We start from the raw sequence: 23,660 nt of genomic DNA, 5'->3' as shown, positions 1-23,660 counted from the left end.
CCCGACGCCCGGTGGCGTTGTCCTTGGAGGAATGATTGTATACCAAGACGACTCTACCCGACGGCAGCACATCAAAGCAGATGCCTGCGTTGGGATTGGGCAACGGTGTTGTCTCTGGCGAAGACCACGTCAATCCATCCCGAGACCTGGACAAGTACACATTATCTGCCCACCGACTGCGGAACAGCGCAAGATACTGCCCGTCTTTCAGTCGTTGGATCGCCATGTGCACGCACCCAGTGCTGTTCGGGACCTCGGCCTCGCTCCAGGTCTGTCCCTGGTCTTTTGAAAAACGGATGCACGAGATATCGTCGCTCCCCATCCATCTCTGGCCAGGGTCGACCCGACATTTGAAAACCGGCAGCACCCATGTACCATCCTCAAGTAGCCTAATCGGCTGTCGAATGAACGTTCCTTGGTCTGGGAAAAGAGCTTCTTCCGGACCCCAATTCTTCCCACCGTCTTTCGAAATCCGATGTTTTATGATCGCCGAGTCTTGATCACCAGCATGCTGCGAAGTGTATAGGAGCCAAACGTCACCGCAGGGCGCCTGGAAAAGCAACGGGTTCTGCTCGCTCCGGCTATTGTCGTGGGTCATTTTATCTGCAGGGGCCCATTCTTCGGTCCCGGCTCGCAGCCGGGACATGTAGATGCTGATGTCTGGTTTTCCCTCCATTGTGCCACCGAACCACGCGCAGAGGAGATCGCCGTTGGGAAGAAACAGGAGGTTAGAGGCATGGCATTGCACTGTAGCAGCGGGCAGGAAAGCTTCTTTTCGAAAATACGGCCCATTGACGCTGCGAACGCCACAGTCACTCGGGATGGTTTCGGTTGCAGTAGTAGTGGCCATTCTGCGCCGGAGGGGAGAGGATTACTGCACAATGTAGGTCCAGCTTCGTTCACGTTCAGCTATCAATCGTCAAAGCTTGGACATTATTCCAATTTATTATGGTCTAGCCTGAATGGAGCATTTTCGGTTTGACTTCAACCGCATCCCGCATCCCATGTCGGGCATCTTCCGACGAGCTCGTGGAGACGATCACGAACCCCCCGCACGCACTAAGTATCGGTCGACTGTCCGATATCAATATTGGCTTCGTTAGCTTGAGGTGACCCCATGGGGTACGGGGATGACGGGCCCACCCAATTCTACAGATATGTCATGCAAGGGGACGGAAATGAGAGGAGTATTTATCTTGTTGTTAACCCATTGCCATCAGACAGTCTCCCCTGTAGAGGTCTTCTCTAAGCTTGCCTAACCTCTTCTGCACAATGGCCGGCGGAACAAGCATTTGGTTCAGCAAAGAGGCAAGATCCGACCCTAAGGAGATCTTCAACAGACGACTACTATACCTTCTTGTCTCCGTTTCTTGGGCAGGATGCTTCTATGGTTTCGATACCGGTAATATCGGGGGCATTCTCACCCTGAAGTCCTTTGAGAATGCCTTTGGTTTGATCAACGTCCCTCAAGCCGAGATTGACAACCGCAAGGTATGCGATCAGCCACCACTACCTCGCCGCAGGCTATACTAATCCAGCTAGGGCACCATAGCAGCCATGCTTGCAGGCGGAGCATCGGCCGGCTCCATCCTCGCAGCCCCGACCTCTGATTTCATCGGTCGTAAATGGAGCGTATTCCTCTGGGGCGTGGTTTTCCTCGTGGGCGCCGCGATGCAGATGGATGCCAATTACGACGTCCTGATTGCCGGGCGCTTCATTGGAGGCATGGGCGTCGGGGCCAGCTCCATGCTCACGCCGCAGTTTCTGGCGGAAAACTCGCCCAAGTCCGTGCGTGGGTCCATGACGGCCACGTATAACCTCATGATCTTGATGGCCCTCATGCTCGCCTTCTGGGTGAACTACGGCGTGTCGTTGTGGTCGTACCCCGGCGTCGAGCATGATCATCGACAGTGGAGAACCGCCATGGGCATCCAGCTGATCCCCGGCGGCCTGATGTGTCTTATGATCCCCTGGGTTCCGGAGACGCCCCGGTACTTGATTAACCACGGCAAGGCTGAGCAGGGGTTGAACAATATCTGCAGGCTGCGCAAGCTCCCTGCGGACCATGAGTACGTGCAAATCGAGTACCAGGAGATTCAGGCCCAGGTGCGCTACGAGCAGGAATGCTACGCGGGACACAGCTACTGGGTTGTGGCGAAGGATATTTTCACAATCAAGAGCAATTTTCGACGGTTCTTCCTGGCTATCATGTTATTCCTGTTCCACAAATTCACCGGCACCGACTCGTTGAACGTAGGTACACGCATCTATCTTTTATGCCACACCGCTAACTGGCCTAGTACTACGCTCCGGAGATCTTTCAGCTTATCGGAGTACATGATGACTCGTCTCTGCTCACAACCGGCGTGTACGGCGTCGTGAAGTTCGTGGTAACCATCATCTACGTCGCATATCTGGTCGACCGGGTAGGCCGTCGCCTGCCTCTGCTCATCGGCGCAACGATGCAAGCCACAGCGATGCTGTACTTGGCCCTTTACCTCCGCTTCGCCGGTGTCTCTGCTACAAATGCGGGGGGAGGAACGCCAGCCGGTGGGATCGTCGGTGTAGTCTGGATCTACATCTATGCGCTTGGCTGGTCGTTCGGTCACAGTGTAGCGTGCTACGTCGTGGCCGCAGAGATCTTCCCTACGAGAATTGTAAGTACTCTTCCGAAGCACTGTGGAAGACGTTACTGACTAGTTCATAGCGGTCCGTCTGCATGTCGTTTTGTTTCTTTGTCAACTGGATCGTTGACTATGGAATCACCCGCGCGACTCCGAATATGCTTACGAATATGGGATGGGGCACATTTCTGTTGTATGCTATGCTTACCTATGCTGGCGTCGTTTTCATCTACTTCTGTCTGCCTGAGATGAAGGGCCGTTCCATTGAGAGTATGGATGATCTGTTCCAGCGGCCGCTTTGGACCATGTGGAGGCATGCGTACCCTACAGAGGAGGAGAGAACTCGGCATGGAGTGGTCGAGGCAGCGCGGAAAGGCGAGGATCTTGGTGCAGAGCAGAAGAAAGACGTGCAGCATGTAGAGGCTGTGTAGGTCACGCGTTCTGATAATGATTGTCGTATTTCTTCCTGCATTTCTTTGATGTAATCTCCGAATATAAAAATACTCGAGCACTCCGGTTGTCAAGGTATAGTCTCCATGACGCTGATTATATATCCATGCAGCGCGGATGGTCTCCAGACTGAAGATTTGAATATAGTATGACATTTGAATAGGTAGAACTAAGCTAGGATATTCGCTGCTACTGATTGTCTAATATATATTGCCCTAGACGGGCTCGCATGGAGGTTTAGAGCTGCGGTTCTGAATATGTCGGCACCTGTCCAGGATCTGGGTAGAAATCCGCCTCCCATGACAAGCCTTCGACTTTTCTAGGTCTCTCGCTTGGGATGCTTTCCATATTGGAATATGACTCGTTGTGCGAAAGCCGAGGGACAGCTGTGCATCGGGAATGTCTTCCCCGCAACATCGGCCGTTCCATGCGTGGATGCGTCGGTCATGATCCGCATCTGTAGTGCTAGAGCCAATATCGGGCTGTCTCCGACCCTTTTGCGAAGTGTAGTATCATATTATATTAAATTTGAATGTCTGTACTTCGTTCTATCCACAATCAATTACCTCACAACATGACAACATTCACACTCAACACCGGAGCCAAGATTCCCGCCGTGGGATTCGGCACATGGAAGGCAGCACCAGGAGACGCAGCAGCAGCAGTTGAAGCTGCATTCGACGCAGGGTACCGCCATTTCGTACGTTGATACTCGCCCTCTATAGGAATATCGCTGACCAGGGACAGGATTGCGCGCCGTTATGTACGCTCCTGAATACCTGAACCACCCTGGAAACTCATCTAACTCATCTCCAGACGGTAACGAAGCCGAAATCGGCCAAGTCTTCAAGAACACCAAAGTCCCGCGTGAAGAGTACTTTGTCACCACCAAGCTGTGAGTTCTCCACATAGACTCCCTAAAACCCGGCTCCTAACACAAACCAGCTGGTCCTCCGACCACCGCCGCGTCGAAGAAGCCCTCAACAAGAGCCTGCGCGATCTCTGCCTCGACTATGTGGACCTGTACCTGATGCACTGGCCGGTGACTCTCGACCCCGACCCGAGCGTCGAATACGGAAAAGAAAACCGCAAGGTGCACGCCGTCGGCTGGGACTTTCGCGACACCTGGCGCGAAATGGAGAAGCTCGTGGGAACGGGCAAGGTCCGCGCGATCGGGGTGGCCAATTTCTCCACCGTGAACCTCGAGACGCTCCTCTCGACGGCCTCGATCGTGCCGGCCGTGAACCAGACGGAGATCCAGCCGTTGCTGCCGCAGAAGAAGCTGAACGAGTACTGCAAGAAGAAGGGCATTCACCAGACGGCTTTTGGGCCGCTAGGTGGCTCCGGAAGTACCTTGCACGAGCACCCTGTTATTGTGAAGATTGCGAAAACGCATGGGTGTGAGACGGGGAATGTGATGCTCAGCTGGGGGATTCAGAAAGGGTGGAGTGTTATCCCGAAAAGTACGAATCCGAAGAGAATCAGGGCCAATATCGCGCAGAATTTTGAGCTGAGTGCGGACGAGATGGCTGAGATGGATGGGCTGGCTGAGCCGGTGGGGAAGAGGTTCAATCGGCCGGACTGGGGGACTGTGATATTTCATGATGATGAGGCCGTAAGGTTGGAGGACTAGATGATAGCAGATGTTGCCTAATAGATCATCCGATTGGAGTATACGTATATACTATTCTAGTATTGAATTGCATAGAGTTGTTGGGACTGTCTGACGTATCTTTATGATAATCGTCTTCTTCAGAGGCGAGACTATGTCCGATCTACTGCTAATATCTACCTAGTAGATGGCGAAGGCTGCTTCGCACTCGAATCTATACCAAGCCTGAACTTTTCACTCATTACTATTAGTCTTGTGCGATCGGCATTCATGATAACCTCAACAATGTTCCCAACCAATCTACCTAGTATACCGGGTTTCTCTAGTACAGGAATCCTCCAGCTGGAAGAATCGGGCTTCTCTCCTATCTCTAGTGTATGCCTACCCCGGATCACGGTGACCTGTCCGTAGCCAAGGATGTTCGTAGTCCCAGTGTAGTCCCAATGCGACTGACATTGTTTGCCTTGCAGTATCAAATAACCATTTCTAACACGACATAGCTGTGTCAGAATCTACATCTGGGTAGTTTAAAAATGAAGTACAGAGCACAGAGGGTACCAGGACATGGAGTACGATATCCTTGGTCAGTCAAAAGCCCCTAAGTACTTAAGTCATAATTTTGGAGAAAAAGTGTGTCTTTAGTGGCAAGGTGGGAGAGTGGTTAATCCGTCAGACTTGAAATCTGATCCCTTTGGGGTCGTCGGTTCGAATCCGGCCCTTGTCGTTTTTTGCCTTTCTTATATTTATAGTTATCTTTTTATACTGCACTAGAGGCAAGCGACAGCGCATATATGGTGCAGTCCTTTCTTTTTATAATTTCATCATAAATAGTGATGTTAACCACTAAAACCAGGGTCCACAAAGGTAAACAAGGCCAGGTCAATCGCCCGCAACACGCATAAATTCACCTTCAGTATGTTTCCACACCTGACCGACTACTCCCTCTTCTCGCAGCCCTGCCAGAAACTCAAGCGTCTCGCGGGACGCGCTGTCCCCATCCACGCCGATGGAATATACCCCGCTGCCCAGCTCACCGTTTATCCCACGGACAACGTCGACGATACCCTCCGGCGGCGGCGAAGAGTCCACTCTTTGCAAAGGCAGATATCGTGCACTGGTCACCAGGTACATGTGACGCTCACCACTCTCCTCTGCTGACATCAAGTCGATTTTGTCCGTCTCACGCCCAGCCAGCATACGCTGAGCTAGCGGCGTGTCCACCGGCCCCGGATAGTCGTGGATAAAGCTCACCTCAGGAGCTGACTGCGCGACAGCCTCCACGCCGAGAGTGATAAGGGTGGAGAGGTGTCCGCGCAGCAGCTCAAGAGGCACGTGAAGTGCGGGAAAGTCCGTGGTGTCCAGCGGGCCTTCGATACCTCCTCCGGCGACGGTGACCACGCGACGAAGGCAGGGCGCCTGCTTGACGAGAGGGAGAAGGCGGGTGATGAACCGCAGACGGGAGTAGTAAAGTAATGCAGCTAGTAGATGGAGCTGCTCGGAGGTTTCTGTTTCGAGTCTGATATCAGTGGTGTGGTCGTTGTACGCCGGGAATGGGGTGCATACCACTCCGATCAAGACTGGGGACGCCCGCGCTGAGAAAAAGTATGTTCAGATGGGTCTCCTGCGCTCTGATCTCTGCGCAGACTTCATCGACCACCCGGATGAGGCTCACATCCGCTGGAATGAAGATATACTCTCCTTCCGGGTTGAGCGCCGCGCACTCGGCTATGATGCGGTCGGCTGCCTCCTGGGAGCGACCGACAAAGTACGCACGCGGGCGACGGGTATACTTTGCGAATGCCTTCAATGTGGCTGCTCCGATCCCACTGGTAGCGCCTACGAAGAGGGCCACCAGGCCCGGCGGGAGTGTCGACGACGCCTGGGCATTGGAGAGCTGGATTTCTGCAAGAGACAACATGATTGAGGGCGAACATATCCTGGGGAATCCATTTGAGCAGACCGCTGGCTATCTTTATGGTTGTTGGCGAAGCACCGATCAGAGTATGACTGACGAGAAAACGCCGAACGCGCATCGCAAACGCCGGTCGTGTCATATTCTCGACCCGCGCTACCCATTCAGCTTTTCACTTCACCCCTTCCCCATGGATCTCTCGTCTCTTCGTTCGGCATCAAGGAAGACGCGGTCGGCGTGTAATCGCTGTCATGCGCAGAAACTCCGATGCGTGCGGAAAGCTGGTCAGCTACAGTGTGAACGATGTCTGCGGCTTGGTACGGCCTGTGTGTTCTCTCCCCGCGCACCGCGGGGCTCGATGCAACGAGAGCGCTCGCGGCCGTTGGAACAGCAAAATGCAGCCTCTGACCGCGATGGGAGCGCAAATATGCTGCGGCCTCTTGGTAGTGACGATAGCCTCGACCTAGCAGTGGACTGGCCTGTGCAAGGCGATGTCTGGTCCAGCCTCGACATCGATCTGTTCAGCCCAGAGTCACACCAACTAGAGAATACGACGAACGAGCAACCCTTATGGACTCCAGATCCAGACAGTCGTCATTCCTGGAGCCTTACGAGACAGGACCTCGTGGAAACGCTTCCCGCGCCAGAATGGCCACCAGCGATGGGTATTACGCACGGCCTGGCGAATATGAGTATCGCGCTCGCAGAACTGACAACAAAACTTCCATCTACATCAGAGACTCCTTGCGCGCGAGGTGAAGATAGACGTCATGCCCGTCGGGAAATGCCATTCATATTCGACGAACTGTTCGGTCATACCACCCAGTTCATCAACCTGGTCAAACATTTGCTTGTCGACCGGGAGCTCCAAAACGAAGCGACCGCTCTCATGGTCGGGTCTTGTCACTCGCGACTGGCAGAGACGTACGGGACTATCTTTTCTCTCATCCAGCGCTGCATCCAGCACTCTCTGCCGCCAGTGTGTCTGGACTGGACCGTTGTTCTCCCACAAGTGCAGCTGGGCTCGCTCACCTCCAATGCGATGCGCGTGGACGCTCAAACACAGCTGTCGCCCGGGAAAACAACCATGTACATGTTGATGATTACGGTGTTTTCCTCGCAACTGTGGACACAACTGATTGAGGTGGTCCGCGGCCAGCACCCGATGCCTGTTGTGGCCTCTGGGGCGACGTCGTTGGCACACACTGTGTGGACAGAGATGATGGACCGGGTGGATGGGTTGTTGCAGACTATTGAGCGGACCCAGAGCTTGCTTCGTTAGATGTGAGAGGTCTGATTCTATGGCGGACTAGACCTACATCGTGGATCCCGGGCTTTACTCTGTACAGTAGTCGGGATTTCAAACCCTCGAGATCAATCTAGAGTCTAGACCCTCATATTTTCCGACGGTATTATCGGACGTAGTCCAGGACCCGCCCAGCCTTGCAAATTCAGCTGACAAGGAGGACGGCGGATGTGTCTCGACCCTTGCAGCTGTCTGGCCTTTCGGGTCAGCCGGTACCCCTCCCTCATCGGGGTCTTGTTGGAGTCAGTGTATGCAGTCAGCAACTGATGAGGTTGCAATCAGAATGTGATCAGTGGTGCCTTACTAGGACGTGCATGGATTCGTAAGACGAGTCTGACTGGATGAGTTCTCCAGTACTATACATACAGCACGAATAGGTTCGTCTGCAGCAGCCTAGGTGGCGTGGTGTTTCAGGTTGATGGCGTGTTTGCGGTGGCAAGCGTCGAGGGAGGAGTCGCTGGTGGGGGAGCTGGTCTGACCGGAGTGATCCATTCACCATGATGGGGTATCAGGGTATCTGGAGATGGAGCGATCAACCACGCCAAGAATAAGCCAGAAGACGCCGAGGTACTCCGTAGATACTGTAGTTCGGTCAAGAATCGCGAATTGCTCACATTGCTACTAAATATTCACTTCCGTATGATTGATTGTCTGTTATTCCAATCTATTTATTGAATGTTCTATATAGAATATAAGGAACTATGTAAGTAACTAGATAGACGGATATGAAGCATTCAGGGGAAATCCTATTCCGAACAGAGACCCCCCTTTTCCCCACCAGTTGTCTGAAAGAAGCTCGAACCGGCGCTGATCGGCTGGGACTAGCCAAGCTAACCTCTTTAGTGCCCGGCCTGCCTTGATTTGGCCATCATATCACGCATCTCGATCCCCTCTTCTTCTTCTCTTCTTTCCATCTCCTCTTCCTCTCTATCTCTTCAATTCTTCTTCTTTTCTCTGATTCTCTCTCTCAATCCCTCTCTTGTCATTTTTACGTGCTCTGTACCTGTACCACCTCGCGTGTTTCTATTTATTCCTCGCGGATACCCACCCCTGGTACACGTTAATCGCCGTTCTTTGTCTAACTTGTACTATCTCTCCTTAATCCACCTTCTATTAATACCTCGAGGCTGGCTCTCGATTCGAATCCATCCCACTACAGAATACTCCCTCTCAATGACCGTCTAGCTCTCACTGCTCTAGATCCCTCGCCGGATCATGCGTCTCTCCCAATGTCTGACTGCAGCATTCCTCTGCAGCGGCGCCACCGCCTTCGTTCCCTATACTTTCCATCTCCCAGTCTCGCCCTCCTCTCCCATCCAGAACTCTCCCATCCGTCGCTTTCTACCATGGAAGCTCCTCACCGGCCATGAGGAACCCGAAGAGGATGACACCAGCAGTCTGGTGCGGCGCGATAATCAATACAAAGTCGTCATGTCGGATACCCCGTCCAAATCCAACATTATCGCCCTGAATCAAGACGGCAATGACTATTCCTACTTTGTGACCGTCACCGTAGGCTCCCAGGACCAGAAGATGTGGATGATGTTGGATACCGGCGGCGCCAACACCTGGCTCTTTGCATCGGATTGCACGTCCGATGCATGTAAGCTCCACAACACCTTCGGCGAACAGGACTCCTCGACTCTCTCCATGTCATCCGTGCCGTTTGAGGTGGGCTACGGAACGGGGCAAGTTAGTGGTCTGCTGGCGAACGATACCATCTCGATCGCCGGTCTGGAAGTTCCCGTGACCATGGGGCTAGCGAACAATGCCACCAACGATTTCCTGTCCTATCCGATGGACGGGATCCTGGGAATGGGTCGCTCCAACGATACCTCGTTCGGATACGCGACGTTCATGGACCACGTTGCGGACACCAAGCGGTTGACGTCCAACATCGTCGGCTTCAGTCTCCCCCGCAGCTCCGACAACGCGACAGACGGCACCGTCTCGTTTGGCGTGGTCGATACGACCAAATTCTCCGGAGACATCACCTATACCACTGCATCCGCCACCAGCGACCACTGGAGCATCCCTGTGGACGACATGAGCGTGGATGGCAAGGCCTGCGGCTTCTCCAACAAGTCCGCCATTATCGATACCGGGACTTCGTACGCTTTACTACCGCCCGATGATGCGAAGACACTGCACAACTTGATCCCCGGCGCCACGCCCTCGGGAGAGAATTTCCTCATCCCCTGCGACTCCAGTGCCGTCGTGAATGTCACTTTCTCCGGGGTCAGCTATACCATTTCCCCGAAGGACTATCTGGGAGCCAAGGTCGATAACGGATGCATCTCGACCATCATTGGGAAACAGCTGTTCTCAGCGAATGACTGGATCCTGGGGGCGACCTTCCTCAAAAATGTCTACACGGTGTTCGATTTCGATAGTGACCGGGTTGGTTTCGCACCCCGTGTATACTCCACGGGTGAGTCGACATTGGCTGTAAGTTCCACGACGGCCCAAGCCGACACGGCGACAACGACGTCCACCAACGCTGGGTCAACCACCTCTGGTTCGACCAGCTCGGCTACCTCCGCGGCCGACACCTCCCGCACGGTCGCCCGGTACGCGCCGGTCTTGACTGCTGCCCTCTGCTTCATGCTTCTTTGAATTGACACTCGTTCTATACCCTTGGCATTATATACACCTGCACTTCCCGCACTTCAGCAAGACACATCGTCTTCCATTCAATGTATCTATTCTAATGGAAATATCTAATTCTCGTGATTCTCTACAACACCTTGTCCGGAATAAGCGTATACGACTTCGGATACGATTCTGCACTCGTCAGCCTCAGTCCACTGCACACTAACGCAAACATACCTAAGATGGACCGGTCAAACTCCTCCACGCGCGTAAAACCCCCAACGGCCATCAGGATATCAAAATCCGCCAGCAACGACCGCATCACATGGCGCACCCCTTCCTCGCCCATGATACTCAACCCCCACACCCAGAGTCTCCCAACAAAGACGAACCGCGCGCCCAAAGCCAACGCCTTGACGACATCACTCGCCCCTCTCACCCCAGAATCAAACATCACATAGATACGATCCCCCACCGCATCCACGATACTCTCCAGCGCATCCAAGCTCGCCACCGCCCCATCCACCTGCCGGCCCGCGTGGTTACTCACAACGATCCCATCCACCCCGTACTCGACGCACTTCCGTGCATCCGCCACAGACTGCACGCCCTTGATCGCAAACGGCCGCCCGCCGGAAATCCGCTTCCACTGGTCCCGTAGCCAGGGGATCTTCTCCCACGACCACGCGCGGCCATGCCAGATCGAGTCGATCCACTTCGTCGCCGCGGCCACCCGGTCCTTTACGGGGTCGATGCCCGCCTCGCGACACCGCGCCTGAAACACCGGGTCCGACAGGCCCAGGTCCGCGCCCGTCCCGCGGTAGAACGCGTAGTTGGAGTGCGCGACGTCGTCGTGCCGCCAGCCCAGCTGCCACGTGTCGGTCGTGAGGATCAGCGCATCGAACCCGGCGCGCCACGCCCGTGTCAGCAGCGACAGCGTCAGCTCGTCGTCGTGCGGCATGTACAGCTGATAGAAGCGCGGGCGGCCCGCGCCGTTGGCGGCGCCGACGGTCTCGATGGGCGTGCTACCTGCGGTGGACAGGCAGTAGGGGAGGTTGAGCTCGCCGGCGACTTTGGCCACGGCGCTCTCGGCGGAGGCGTGGTAGATCGCGTTGATGCCGATGGGGGCGAAGCCGATCGGCGCTGAGACGCGGTGGCCGAAGATCTCCGTCGTCGTGTCGCGCTGGTTGGTGTCGACGAGTTGGCGCGGGATGATGCGGTGCCGGTAGAAGGCTTGTCGGTTGGCGAGGTGGGTGGTCGACATGCCGGCGTTGGACGAGGCGTAGTACCAGCCGCCTTGGCTGAGTTTCTCACGCGCCTGTTCTTCGAGCTTGCGGGGGTCTACTCGGTTAGGACGAGTCTCATCTTGATGTACTGGTGTCGGGTACCTGTGTTGAACGGCGGCGTCTGGCCGTCGTTCACTTTCCAGAAGTTTTCCCGTTGGTAGAGGCCCCATTGGGGGGTGGTTCTCTGCTGGATGTTGGGGTTTGTTGGGTCGCTCATTTTATGTAGAATATATAGAATTGATGTATACAATTACGAGGTTGGGAGAATCCGCCAGAGACGGGAGATGTTCCATTCCATAGGTATGTATATATACTGGCGATGACCTCATTTTGACGTTGTTACAGTAACTTAATCTAGATCCCCAAACTACCAATTGACTCTAGCGATTGGAGATCATTAACAATAGATATACATCTCGATAAGCAAGCCATAGTTACAAGAAATATATGTCGCCTGGACTGTCGAATCTGCCACTCCTGCAGGTAGAACTAGTAGTAGGCGATAGTAGAGATGATGTCATACCCATCCATCCCAGCACGATCGACGCTACAAAGCCACCCAACAGAATGCAGGTACAGTAGATCCAACGGAACACTACGGAGTACGTAAGTCCCTCAGCCCAGATGAGATGGATATACTCTCTTGCGCCGGGATACTCCGGAAGGGAAGCCGAAGCAGCGGGACGGGAAGGGAAGCACCCTCGGGATCGGGAGAACGACCCGATAAGGATCTGACTAACTTCCCCGGCCTCATCTACCTGCTATCGTTCTCCCCATATTCTACCTTCACCTACTAGATACTATCCTTCCCCCCTCCTCTTGTCTCGATATGCTGGGCCTCCCAAGACGCTCCGCAGCGACGCGCTGCACCAGTTTCGTCTCCACCAGCACCGCCAGCGTCCTGCGCGCCAGGGCCACCCCATCACTGATAGCGGCTAAAGACTTCCACTCCAGTCAGCCCCATGCAGCCTTCAGTCCGACCTGGATGCCACGGCGCGTAAAGACGCCCTGGATCGAGGCGCTGACGAAGAGTCGCGAGGATGCAAAGACAGCAGAGGGCGCGGGGACGCCGCCGGCTAAACCGGACCTAACGCCTAAGAAGATGTCCGATAGCTACTACAGCGTGGTATGTGCACACTCAATTGCATGCCCATGCTTTGTTCTACGCATGGCTAATGCGGCGATAGGTGCTCCCCCTGGCGCAGGATAAGTGGCTTCTGGACAGCTACCTCAACGCCTCCGGTCATATCAGACTGGGATCTCTCCTGATGGACCTCGACGCTCTTGCGGGCGTCATCGCCTACAGACACACCGGCGACTCGGTCACGACGGTCACGGCCGCCTGCGACCGCATCACCATCGAGCATCCGCTGATGGAGATCTGCGATCTGGAACTCAGCGGGCAAGTCACCTATGCCACTGGGCGGTCGAGCATGGAAGTCTCTCTCCAGGTTTCCAAGGTCCCTACCGAGGGGCAGCCGGCGAAGCCGGAGGATGTGCTAATCACCTGCGCTTTCACGATGGTGTCTCTGGACCCTACTACCAAGAAGTATGTCTCGAGCTGTTCGGCCGAATAGGCGGCTGCTAACGCATCAGGCCTGTGCCGGTTGCTCCGATCCTGGTGGAAAACGCCGAGGAACGCCTCCTCTTCAAGAAAGGCGAGGAAAACTACCAGGCCAAGAAAGCCCTGCGAACACAAAGCCTCCTCGAAAAAGCGCCCAACGCTGACGAGAGTAACCTGATCCACTCCATGTGGACCAAGGAGATGTCGTATCTCAGTACGTCTTGTTCTTGATACCCTACCCAAGAACCCTCTGACCATGCAGACCCCGAATCCCCCGCGCAGCGCCCTTCCAACATGGTCTTCATGAGCGACACGGTGCTCAAATCCGCCATGATCATGCAGCCGCAGGACCGCAACCGCCACAACTTCATGATCTTCGGCGGCTTCCTCCTGAAGCAGACCTTCGAGCTGGCCTTCTGCTGCGCCGCCTCCTTCTCGCACACCCGCCCCAACTTCATCTCCCTCGACCCGAGCACCTTCGAGAACCCCGTGCCCGTCGGCAGCGTGCTCTACCTCCGCGCCACCGTCGCCTTTACGGAGCCGTTCGAGCACGACGGCGCCGAAAGCAAGTACACCAAGGTGCAGGTGCGCGTCGACTCCAAGGTGCGCGACGTCGAGCACGGCACGAAAAAGTCCACCGGCCAGTTCAACTACACCTTCCTCGTCGAGAAGGATATCCAGGTCATGCCCAAGACGTACGGCGAGTTCATGCTCTGGACCGACGCGCGTCGACGCTCGGAGAATGCGGCGCTGATGACGCCGGGGTCGAAGGAGCCGAATACGCTGCGCGCGTTCAAGGATAGTGTGACCGAGTAGTGTATATACTAGCATTGTATCATGCCGTTCTCGACTTGTGTATTGTATTGACATTGAACTGTATAGGTACATCTGCATTTGTACTTAGTATACCTGCTCCTGCTGGACAGCAAACACACTGCCCCTGCTATCCTCGACCGACAGTGTCCGCAACTAGGCCATTATCTGGAACCATGGCTCCGTAGAATTGGTCACCAGGGGCATTGCGTGTACGCTACAAGTCTGGCTCTATATCCCTGACCCCTACTTGAGCAACCACCTCTCACCTATTGTTCTTCCACCCCCCCAGTGCTCGAGACCATACACTAGACAATCGTGACCGTCGTACGAGGGTGGGATTCCGTGATCGGGCCCCAGGGAGCCTTCGGGAACATGCCCGTTTCAGCTTCATCGAGGGGATGGGCGCCCGCCGTAAAGCTCTGCAGCGGGTGTTGTCTGCGCTGGGCGTCTGTCCTGAGAAACTTGGCAATCCCAATCCTCGTATACTCGTGATCTCGCCTGCCAGTTTCCTTAAGGACCAAGCAATTCGAAGAGTCGAGGAAAAAGGCAAAGCAGGGGAATTGCGGGCGGAGGTCAAAGAACGCCTCGCCGAGAGAAACACCAGAGTCTAGATGGACTTCTGAAAGCACGCCGAGACCGAGGGGGTCCTTTGCATCCCACGTCGTGCGCTTGCTGCGGTGCATCTCCAGCAAGGGTCCCTGGTGGGATATGGTTAACTGCAGAGAATGCGTACGCCAGCAGAGACGGGTACTTACGAACAGCCGCATCCACCCCTTCTTGACAGTTCCGAACCGGTTCAGACGGGAGTTCTTGATATGACAGGAAACGAACGACGCTCGGAGGCGCGTAAAGTCCAACGGCACGAACCTGATCCGGCCGTCGAGCGACGCCCAGGACCAGGATGGGCCGCGCGATGCAGGAGGGACTGCCACATCCCACAGCTTGTCGCCGTAGGAGTACGACAAGCGGCCATGGGCCACTGCGAATGAGATTCCTTCGCTGTGGATCGCCTGGAAGCCGGTGCGACGCTCGTCTCTGCGGTACACCCTCCAGTGCAGATCCTCCATCACATGGTCCCTCCACACGCCGGCCAGATACTCGTCGCCGGTGCGAGCGGCAATGATGGCCGCCAGGCCTGATAGTGCCGGCAGTTTGTCGTGGGATACCGTGAGATCGCGCTCGCTGTATCGCTGAACGTGCTCCAGCCATCCGCCGCGCCACCGGCCGTCTGGGTTCTCCATCTGCGGGCTGAAGCCCTCGATATACGAGGTGTGGCCCCAGTGGCGGAAGCCATGCTCCGAGGCTGGGAGGCATTGGCGGTCGATCAGGGAATTGAGGCTGAAAATGGACGGGTCAAAGGAAGAGCCGTCCTCGGCGACAAACGTCTTTTCGCATTCCCAGTACATTTGGTCGGTGGCGTAATGGACCGTCCGTGAGGATAGCAGCCGTTCCTGGAGGGTCCACCCTCGCGAGTTGAGCTGCTCATGGGCAAGGGGGTCAAATCGCCGGCCGAAGCCGCCGATGAAGTAGGGCTTGGGGTCTGTCCGGGTGGACGATGGCGTCCAGCCGACGTGGATGTAGAGCCAGCTGGCGGCGTCATGATCCCGCTGCATCCTGAACGCAACAAATCGCTTGCGGCTCAACCATCTAGGGCCCGACGGGTTGTCCCTGGTGTCCAGCATGGGCACGGCGTCCGCAATCGAGGGCAGCCCTACTGATATAGCACCCGGCGGGAGGTGTAGCTCCTCGGACCGGGTTTCGAAATCCGGGAAGCATGTATGTGGCGAGCTGGACGCGGCAATTGTCAGGTAAGAGTTGGCGTAGATGTCCGCCATCCGCGCAGACTCCCGTTCCCAGTCCGACTCGTCATCCTGAAGGATGCACAGTGTATCAATCCACAGGTAGCGGACGCGGAGCTGTCGGCAGGTGAACACGGCATCCGCAAAGACCTTGGGCAGCATGTTCATGTCGATCCCATTCCGGAATTCCTGGATGGTCGACGTTGTTGTCATGACAATGTCTGTCCGGTCTCCCCATCGATGACTGAGAGTTATATACGCCGATCGCATGTTGACAGGCTCAACCAGTCTGATCCGCGCGGCGGTCGAATCTACCCCAACGTCAAGGACTCGCGTGGGCAACTCGGCATTCAGCAGTCTCCAGGCTGCACAGGTCGCCCCGTGCGTCCGGTTGCAGAGCCGGAGCCTGTCTTCCAGGCGACGCATGCTGAGGTTGGACGCGAAATCCGTCGCTCGGAGTCTGCCCGGAATGACGTTCGCGAGAGGTGAATCTTGTATCCGCGAGACAGCATGAGTCTCCATCCATGCATCAACTGACGTGAACGGGGAACAACCTACCATCATCCGCAAGAATGCGCAAGAATGTCCCGTGGAAATGTAGATCGACGCGGGTATCCCCAGTATCCGGATAGTAGACCTCCTTCCCGTTGCCCTCTGCATCCTCCATCAAAGGCGTTCGTGACAGCCGGACCCCCAACCCAACCAGCTGCAGGGGCCCAACGCCGTCGTTCGATGCCCACCAATTCCCAAATAGCCACGGGCGTACCGCGTCGTCGTCACTGAACCGATATGCCGGACGACCGGGCCTGGGCTCGGACGGGGCCGACGATCCGCCCACGGTGTCGCCCGGCAAGTCGCCGTACTGGAAGTGTCGCATCACCGCTCTCCCGTCGGCCAGCGTCCCTGTGGGGTCGAAGACAATATGGCCCCCGCGACTGCCGCCGCCGTGTTTGACTCGGACGCTGGTCCGGACTTCCGCTGCGGCCTCCGCGATGAACTCGCAGAGCATACATTTTCTCGCCGACTGCTTCAGAGCTGCCAGGCTGGGCTGATGCGGAAGTGCCGCTTCGTCTTCTCCCGGGAGATCTGCCCACGGGATTTTCTTGCAATATGAGCATACTTGCTCGGGGCTCCGTGCTAGGGGGTCATCAAGGTCAACCTGGGACGGACCTGCGAACGCGGGCGACAGAAAATGGGTCATGATATCGAGACGGCTTCAATGGTCGTATGTTGCTGAGAACCCGGGACATGCGAAGATCCAAAGAGCAGCCTTTGCGGTTGGTATTGGAAGGCATTCATATGACACTCTGGCAGCCGTCTTCGGAGTTGAATACGAGCGACGTTGGCTGGGCAGCCTTGCAAGTGTCTGTCTCCTATCGTCTGCTCTAAGCCGTGCCCCGCATCGGCTCAGCCTTGTCATAAATTAAATGCAACCATAGTAGCGCTGGGAGTTGAGTCAAGTCAGGTTGTCCGCTGTCTGGGTGCTCACATCTGCCTCTGCGACTTCCCATACCTCATAGATGAATGACACTGCAGATGGACGGTGCTACAAATCCCTCCTTGCCGTCGCCGTCTGTTCTCCCACTACGTGGAAGGCCACCGTCGACCACGGTCTCATGGCCCAAGACGATCCGCCTCCTGCCAGATGGCCAACTACAGGCGCTGGTCCATCACCATGAGATGCGCTCCATGGTCAGCGGAAAACTGTCATGCTGGACATACATCTCCAAAGGCCTCGCCAAGCTCGGCCAGAAGGAGGTTATCTTCACTGTGCGACGGCGGGCAGCTGTCGAAGCCGTTACCGACTTTCCTGTCGGCCCCCTCGAATGGTTCGGCATGCTGCACGCGCTGGCTCACGACGGACAGATCGTGGATCAGTTCCATCAGACGCGCTTCGCCGAGCCCTCACCATTGCTGGATCGCCTGGACGTTCGGCTCATCATCTACTACCCGCCGTTAGAGCTAAGCGGCGTGCCCTTCTCAATCATCCCGCCGGACAGACTGCATGCCATTCCTCTGACAGCCTCCGAAGCCAAGGTCGCGCAGTCGTACGGTGTCATGCGTGCCATCTCGCATCTCGGCTCTTCTGAGCGATATTTTCCAGTCATGCCGTGGATAGACCGTGATCGGCCGGACTGCATAACAATGGCGCAGATGAGCGGCTCGATCAGGGACGAACTGCCCATGCATAGCTTCCTGGGGGTTAGTTGCGTCCAGAGGGGGTCCAGCGTAAGTCTCCATATCCCGCGCAGCGCAGAGGACGAGTTAGCAGCCAGACTGGAAGCGTTGCCGACATCCGCCGTGGTTTCTCTCGATTGCTTCCCCTACGAGAAGTCGGACTCAGGCATGGTGTGGCGTCAGGGGTTGACTTCATCGCCTCGGGCTTACGGAATCGGCGTGTCGTGCATGAGCTTTGGGTTTGTTGTATTCTGTCCCGAGCAGGACGCAGACGAACTGGAGCGCGTGGAGGATGGTATCATTCGTAAGAACATCGACCCAGCACCGCATGGGGCCTGGATCACACAGGCCTCCTTGGTGATTCGCTAAGCACTGGATTTCGCTAATGAGCATAGTGGATGTAACCAACTCGACTTGGGAGAGGATTCGCAACGCGTTGCTGCAACACACGCCCCTGCAGATCGCCTTTGGTAACCTGCGGCTCTCTCTGGAATATGAGGCCTATGCATCGCAGTCACAAGAGAGCATGGAAGCCATGTCCGAGCGCGCTACTCCGTTGTTTGCATTTGGCGGACGGCCTCCCCAGTGGGCATTACAGCTCACCGGGGACGCGCCAGTTGCAAGCCCACCCACAATCCCGATCTCACTCAAACCATTCTCCCCAGAACACTGTGCCCTGGACCTTCGCTCCACTAGTCGCGAGAAGCAGTTGTCGGAAGACAGCCGGCGGATACCGGTGAGAGCATCTCTTTATGAACTGAGAATGGACAAGGAAAAGGGCTGCGATAAGTGCGACATCCTGTATCGGGCGATCACAGCGTATCTGCCATTCGTGGACGAAGAACACAGTGTGGTTCTGCATTTTGCCTCCAAGAAAGTCGGGCTTATTTGCGCCGTGCAGTCTCTGGGAGGGCTGGCTCCGATTCTGGGGTTTTCTGTTCGCGAAGGTACGCCAGTCCTGGACTGCCGGTCACCTATCTCCAGCTGACGGTGCCAGAAGGAAAATGCCATTGGCTTACGTCCAATAACTCGGCCGCATCGACTGAGGTCTCCGTCGATCGCCTCGCGGAGGTTCAGCACTGGATGAGCTCGTGCCGGACTAGCCATTCAGCATGTAAAAGTCAGCGCCAGCTTGATCCTCCAATGCGAGTCCTAGACCTGGGCACGGTCGAACAGACCCAGGCGCGTATTCGACTATGTGAGCCGAAGACATCAGGAGAGCCATACGGCACTCTAAGCCATTGCTGGATTTTTCACGACGGGATCACGACCACGAAGGGGCGTCTTCGCGAGTACACAACGCTTGGTATTGAAGTGCCACAGCTGCCGCAGTCAGTGCAGGTTGCCATTCAAGTCTTAAGATATCTCGGGATCCGCTATCTATGGGTGGATGCTCTCTGCATCATCCAGGACGATGATGAAGACTGGAGATCCCAAACCGCAAGAATCGCCGAAATATACGAGGCCTCGGACCTCACAATCGCCGCCTCCGGCAGTGGGAGCTGCGTCGAAGGGTGCTTCATGAACGAAGGGTCCAAATATCCTGTTAGAAAATTCCGTTGGCCTGGTGTGGGTGGTCTAGGCGGCTATGTCGTGGAGGCTGGGTACAGCTTCATACATACCCCATTCTACGAGGGAATGAAGCGAGAGGAACACTTGACCATGCTACATCGCGCCTCCTCTGTTCACCAGGAGCGAGGATTCTCCCGCCGCATTCTTTATGTGGGCGCCGACGAATTGGTATACAAGTGTCGGGAAACATGCCAATGTGAATGTGGGTATCAGATTGAGTATTAGGCCATCGGGACTGTTGTATTTGCTGCTCGGAATAAGGGAAAGATTTGTCTCTATGCATCATTCGGCTTTTCTAAGTACAGCTCACTTCCTAGCTAGCTTATAGGCGTACCGGGCGGTGCATTCTATCGTTTCAAGAATATATTAGGTGTGTTCCAGTAGAACTAAATGTCGGGGTTAAATGTTTTAAAGACATCAATATTCTCCATACGGCCGATTTCCCACAATTTCATGTATCCTTGATCATTCAAGCAACTGGAACCTGATGAAGAGGGTATAAATCAATCCCTTTGGCCTCGCGAATGATCGAATTCACTCTTGTAACTAGCATTTCCATTTGCATCGCGAGAGGGCAATGGTTTCCCCGACAAGTGTGTCTGAGCGTTGATCTTGCTTCTGAAATAGAGGATGCAATCTCGTTTGCTGAAGCATGTCGAAAGCGCTCCCAGGACGGCCGGAGCCCCGATTTCCTTAAAGCAACAAAATATTCTCCTATTCGGTATTCGCTAGTGCAATACTTGCCAAACAAGGTGCTGTTGTCGCACTGATGGCACCTTTTGGCCGTGTCGGGGTGAGTCTTTCCACAGCACGCGCATAACAAACCCTGCATTATATAGCATTCTCGATTCTCCCATAGACGATTGTCCACAGACTCCATTTCGGCATGTATTCGGCCAAGTAATTTGTCGATCCGACCCGCCAATTCAGCTGTCAATCATCAGATAGTCTGTTTCGAGTGTGTCCGGATGAGTCTTACTTTGAACACCGTCAGGTAGAAGGTCCATCATATGAACCTTCTCCCAACGAGCGATAAACATGCAAGGAAGCTGTGTCTGGGCCTTTATGGAGACAGTCGAAAACTGCTCCGCAGAACGGAATAAATGAGCCGCAAGAAGAAGGTAGCCGTGTTCCTCGACGGTCGTAATATGCTGGAGCTCACTGAACCATTTGAAAACCCAGGGATTGAGCGCCTTGACGCAATCATATTTATCGCAGTGGATAGAAATTTTGGCGAGGGTTTCTGCATCCACAGACACTCCCTGCTCTGGTTCCTGATAGTGAAGGATTCGTATGATAATTCTCATTGCCACCGGATCGTCTTCGTGGAGGGGGATTGTAGGACAACTGAGGTTTGCCATCTGTGTACCCTCGTAAAACCGTTGACCAAATAGTCTTGCAAACACCGGGGACGCCATGCTAAGTATCTTGGACGACACAAGGAACCGCGCCCTGCTCTGGCCTTCAATGAGAAGAGTGACATTGCCGTCAGGATCGGTTTCCTCTACACTTGGATCTTTGTCTGGTGGTGGTTCTGCTGGTAGATGTAATTCACTAGGATCTTGGTCTGCCATGTTGACTTTCTAGCGGCCTTTCGGTATGGTTAAATAACGCGCGGTGAGAATTAGCCTGAGAACCGGCGTACATCGAGCCCGTTCTTCAAGACACGGGAATCGCTTCGGGTAGAACTGAGAAGGACATTGATGATGGCTCGTTTTCTTGCGACTCTGAAGAGATTAAGACTGTTGGGGACCAGCAAGCATACATGTAAGCGCCCTGGATGAGGTCATTATGAGGCAATCTGACTAAGGGAGTAATTGGATGGGTTCTTTCTCTCCCGGGGATATCGCCATATGTGCCTGTTTAGCTTGAATATTCCCAAGGCAAACTGCGGCGGAGGACGTTTATTTGAGGCAAGGTATGGCCGAGACGTCTCTTCCTAGAACCAAGGCTATTATGGTCCACCTTTCTATGCTGGGGCGACTGGTCGAATTGCTCAATCAGTATTGACATTGGGAAGAGATATCGGATGAATAGGTCTTTGGAAAGACCAGCAGGATTTCCACCGTTTCACTAATCCTCAGGATGGTGTATCACTCTCCACCTATGTTTCGGAGTCGACTTTAGGAAGAGAACATATTTGTCGACGGGTACATAGACAGGAGCTTCTCATGTTGTCGGAGATGCTGTGGACGACCTCATCAGTCACGTTTATCAGACATGTGGTGATCAAGCTCAGACGTTGAACCAATCGATAATGTGATGTCCATTGAATTCGGAATGAAGATTGAAGCAACAGCGAGGACGTTATAAACGCAGTATATCAACAGTCACATGACATCAGTCCCCACCTACACCCGCTTGAAGCACAGTCCATCAACTCCGCATTCACATTCCACTGAACGGAAAGAAACCAATCCAAGAGAATATATCTACGGCCAGTGTCCAGCAAAATGTCTCTCCCTAACATCTGGCATCTGCGCCGCGTAGCCGACACCGCCGCCAAAGCATGCTACGTCTGCTACAAACCGTCGACGAGCGTGTTGATCACGCCAGACAACAAGGTACCCCACGTCGCTTGTCGCATACTTAAGCATCAGCCACTGACAAATCAGGACTTCTTCTACGTGTGTCCGTCGCATCTAAAGGACAAGCACTTCTGCTCGCCCATCGTCGACGCCGAGGACCAGGCGGCGAAGAAAAAGCAGGAAGCGATGGCGCGGGAGATCGAAAAGGTGAAGAAGGAGTATGAGGAGAAGCAGAAGAAGAAGCAGAAAGAGAAAGAGAAGAAGAAAGAAAAGGACCAGAAGTCTGACGATGCCGACAAAAAGACCGAAACTACCGACAAATCTGACGAGAAGGAGCGAGATGAGAAGGTAGCCAGCCCTTGTTCGTGAGATGAGATGAATAGACTAACCGTCATCAGATCGAATCCATTCAAAAAGCCGAATCTGGTAATCCGTCTACACCAGATGATTCGCCCCGCGTCTTTGCCCTGCACAAGTACGCGCCCTCTATCTCTTTGCCATGACGCCGTGACAGCTAACCACCGCAGAAACTTCTACCAGATGCGCATCGACCGGATACGCAACGCCGAAGCCGCCAGACGCAATCGCCAGCGTCTGCAGGATCCGTCTTTCTTTCCGTCCGTGCCGACAGGGGGCATCTGAGCAGTCCTCACTCCTAAGCGCACTAGCTGCATCCGGTGCGATTCAGCGGCCGGTCTCCATTTACGCTGTCAGGCTGTTATGAAACCATCGTGGTTCTCCGCTGACGCGCGCAATAAACTTCATCCAGTCCGCGTGGCACAAAGAACGCCTCGCCCTCATGTCTCAGACACTCGTTCCACTGCTTCCGAACACAAACGTCATAGGGCGCAGGCGCAGGCGCAGGATCGACCAAAGAATCATTCTCGAACCGTCGGATGACCTCAGTACTACGGCCAGCCTTGTCAAAGGAAGCGAGAGCGAGAGCGCGATCTCGTGTTCGTCCGCCGTCAGCGTCAGCGTCAGCATCTTGAAACGGAGCTCCGTCTGATAGGGCGTGCACGAGCCTTGTGATGTATGCAGCCTAATTGATAAGCACTAGCATTGGGCACTACAGAGCTCTGCTAAGCACTACTCCGCTGCGCTGCTACCTACTACTATATGCTACCTTTACGGAGGATGCTGCCTGGAGACCGGAGTGTCAGTCTGCCTGACGATGACGATGACGAGTCCCCCGTGCCTTGCGGCTCATGATGTGGGCATACGGAGTACAGGAGACTATTGCGAGGCCGCTCCGGCGACGTCAGCAATCGGCCTGATCGGCAAGGACCCTGCCTCCCGGCGTGACGGAACAAAAAGGAGGTATGCGGATCCGACATGTATCATATGCAGAGGTAGTCCAGAGCATATGGAGTGGTGTAGCAATGTAACGTATGTACGAATGCAATTTGCATCCGACGAGG

General features: G+C 54.9%; 12 protein-coding genes and 1 non-coding gene across 13 annotated transcripts; 8 read left to right on the top strand and 5 right to left on the bottom strand.

Moving 5' to 3' along the window:
* Positions 1–129: 129 nt before the first annotated feature.
* Positions 130–676, bottom strand: ATEG_05515 (uncharacterized protein; the record flags this gene model as incomplete). Its single annotated transcript, XM_001214693.1, has 2 exons — positions 130–196; positions 237–676. The coding sequence occupies 2 exons, from the start codon at positions 674–676 to the stop codon at positions 130–132; spliced, it is 507 nt and encodes a 168-aa protein (XP_001214693.1).
* A 596-nt stretch (positions 677–1,272) lies between these two features.
* Positions 1,273–3,270, top strand: ATEG_05514 (uncharacterized protein; the record flags this gene model as incomplete). The annotated part of the gene is made up of 6 exons (XM_001214692.1): positions 1,273–1,491; positions 1,543–2,253; positions 2,301–2,657; positions 2,708–3,051; positions 3,187–3,220; positions 3,253–3,270. The coding sequence occupies 6 exons, from the start codon at positions 1,273–1,275 to the stop codon at positions 3,268–3,270; spliced, it is 1,683 nt and encodes a 560-aa protein (XP_001214692.1).
* Positions 3,271–3,648: 378 nt separating this feature from the next.
* Positions 3,649–4,707, top strand: ATEG_05513 (uncharacterized protein; the record flags this gene model as incomplete). The annotated part of the gene is made up of 4 exons (XM_001214691.1): positions 3,649–3,774; positions 3,822–3,837; positions 3,891–3,969; positions 4,020–4,707. The coding sequence occupies 4 exons, from the start codon at positions 3,649–3,651 to the stop codon at positions 4,705–4,707; spliced, it is 909 nt and encodes a 302-aa protein (XP_001214691.1).
* A 622-nt stretch (positions 4,708–5,329) lies between these two features.
* ATEG_10436 lies at positions 5,330–5,410 on the top strand. Its single transcript has one exon. It is a non-coding gene; the product is annotated as a tRNA-Ser (tRNA).
* Positions 5,411–5,565: 155 nt separating this feature from the next.
* On the bottom strand, positions 5,566–6,604 carry ATEG_05512 (uncharacterized protein; the record flags this gene model as incomplete). Its single annotated transcript, XM_001214690.1, has 2 exons — positions 5,566–6,191; positions 6,250–6,604. The coding sequence occupies 2 exons, from the start codon at positions 6,602–6,604 to the stop codon at positions 5,566–5,568; spliced, it is 981 nt and encodes a 326-aa protein (XP_001214690.1).
* Positions 6,605–7,259: 655 nt separating this feature from the next.
* On the top strand, positions 7,260–7,880 carry ATEG_05511 (uncharacterized protein; the record flags this gene model as incomplete). Its single annotated transcript, XM_001214689.1, has 1 exon — positions 7,260–7,880. One exon carries the CDS (start codon positions 7,260–7,262, stop codon positions 7,878–7,880), a length of 621 nt encoding a protein of 206 aa, XP_001214689.1.
* A 1,239-nt stretch (positions 7,881–9,119) lies between these two features.
* On the top strand, positions 9,120–10,520 carry ATEG_05510 (pepsin-like aspartic protease; the record flags this gene model as incomplete). Its single annotated transcript, XM_001214688.1, has 1 exon — positions 9,120–10,520. The coding sequence occupies one exon, from the start codon at positions 9,120–9,122 to the stop codon at positions 10,518–10,520; it is 1,401 nt and encodes a 466-aa protein (XP_001214688.1).
* Positions 10,521–10,641: 121 nt separating this feature from the next.
* ATEG_05509 (L-lactate dehydrogenase) lies at positions 10,642–11,999 on the bottom strand (the record flags this gene model as incomplete). The annotated part of the gene is made up of 3 exons (XM_001214687.1): positions 10,642–10,688; positions 10,734–11,837; positions 11,885–11,999. The coding sequence occupies 3 exons, from the start codon at positions 11,997–11,999 to the stop codon at positions 10,642–10,644; spliced, it is 1,266 nt and encodes a 421-aa protein (XP_001214687.1).
* Positions 12,000–12,611: 612 nt separating this feature from the next.
* Positions 12,612–14,162, top strand: ATEG_05508 (putative acyl-CoA thioester hydrolase; the record flags this gene model as incomplete). The annotated part of the gene is made up of 4 exons (XM_001214686.1): positions 12,612–12,908; positions 12,970–13,331; positions 13,379–13,560; positions 13,609–14,162. 4 exons carry the CDS (start codon positions 12,612–12,614, stop codon positions 14,160–14,162), a joined length of 1,395 nt encoding a protein of 464 aa, XP_001214686.1.
* A 573-nt stretch (positions 14,163–14,735) lies between these two features.
* ATEG_05507 (HET domain-containing protein) lies at positions 14,736–16,970 on the bottom strand (the record flags this gene model as incomplete). Its single annotated transcript, XM_001214685.1, has 3 exons — positions 14,736–14,860; positions 14,896–16,494; positions 16,520–16,970. 3 exons carry the CDS (start codon positions 16,968–16,970, stop codon positions 14,736–14,738), a joined length of 2,175 nt encoding a protein of 724 aa, XP_001214685.1.
* Positions 16,971–17,485: 515 nt separating this feature from the next.
* ATEG_05506 (HET domain-containing protein) lies at positions 17,486–19,936 on the top strand (the record flags this gene model as incomplete). The annotated part of the gene is made up of 3 exons (XM_001214684.1): positions 17,486–18,443; positions 18,535–19,086; positions 19,137–19,936. 3 exons carry the CDS (start codon positions 17,486–17,488, stop codon positions 19,934–19,936), a joined length of 2,310 nt encoding a protein of 769 aa, XP_001214684.1.
* Positions 19,937–20,637: 701 nt separating this feature from the next.
* Positions 20,638–21,285, bottom strand: ATEG_05505 (BTB/POZ domain-containing protein; the record flags this gene model as incomplete). The annotated part of the gene is made up of 2 exons (XM_001214683.1): positions 20,638–20,660; positions 20,691–21,285. The coding sequence occupies 2 exons, from the start codon at positions 21,283–21,285 to the stop codon at positions 20,638–20,640; spliced, it is 618 nt and encodes a 205-aa protein (XP_001214683.1).
* Positions 21,286–22,164: 879 nt separating this feature from the next.
* ATEG_05504 (AAA-ATPase Vps4-associated 1 family protein) lies at positions 22,165–22,881 on the top strand (the record flags this gene model as incomplete). Its single annotated transcript, XM_001214682.1, has 3 exons — positions 22,165–22,587; positions 22,638–22,714; positions 22,767–22,881. 3 exons carry the CDS (start codon positions 22,165–22,167, stop codon positions 22,879–22,881), a joined length of 615 nt encoding a protein of 204 aa, XP_001214682.1.
* Between the last annotated feature and the right edge of the window lie 779 nt (positions 22,882–23,660).

Source organism: Aspergillus terreus, genomic scaffold (assembly GCF_000149615.1).
Source record: "Aspergillus terreus NIH2624 scaffold_7 genomic scaffold, whole genome shotgun sequence".
NCBI lineage: Eukaryota > Fungi > Ascomycota > Eurotiomycetes > Eurotiales > Aspergillaceae > Aspergillus > Aspergillus terreus.
This window is presented reverse-complemented; position numbering and strand designations above follow the sequence as displayed.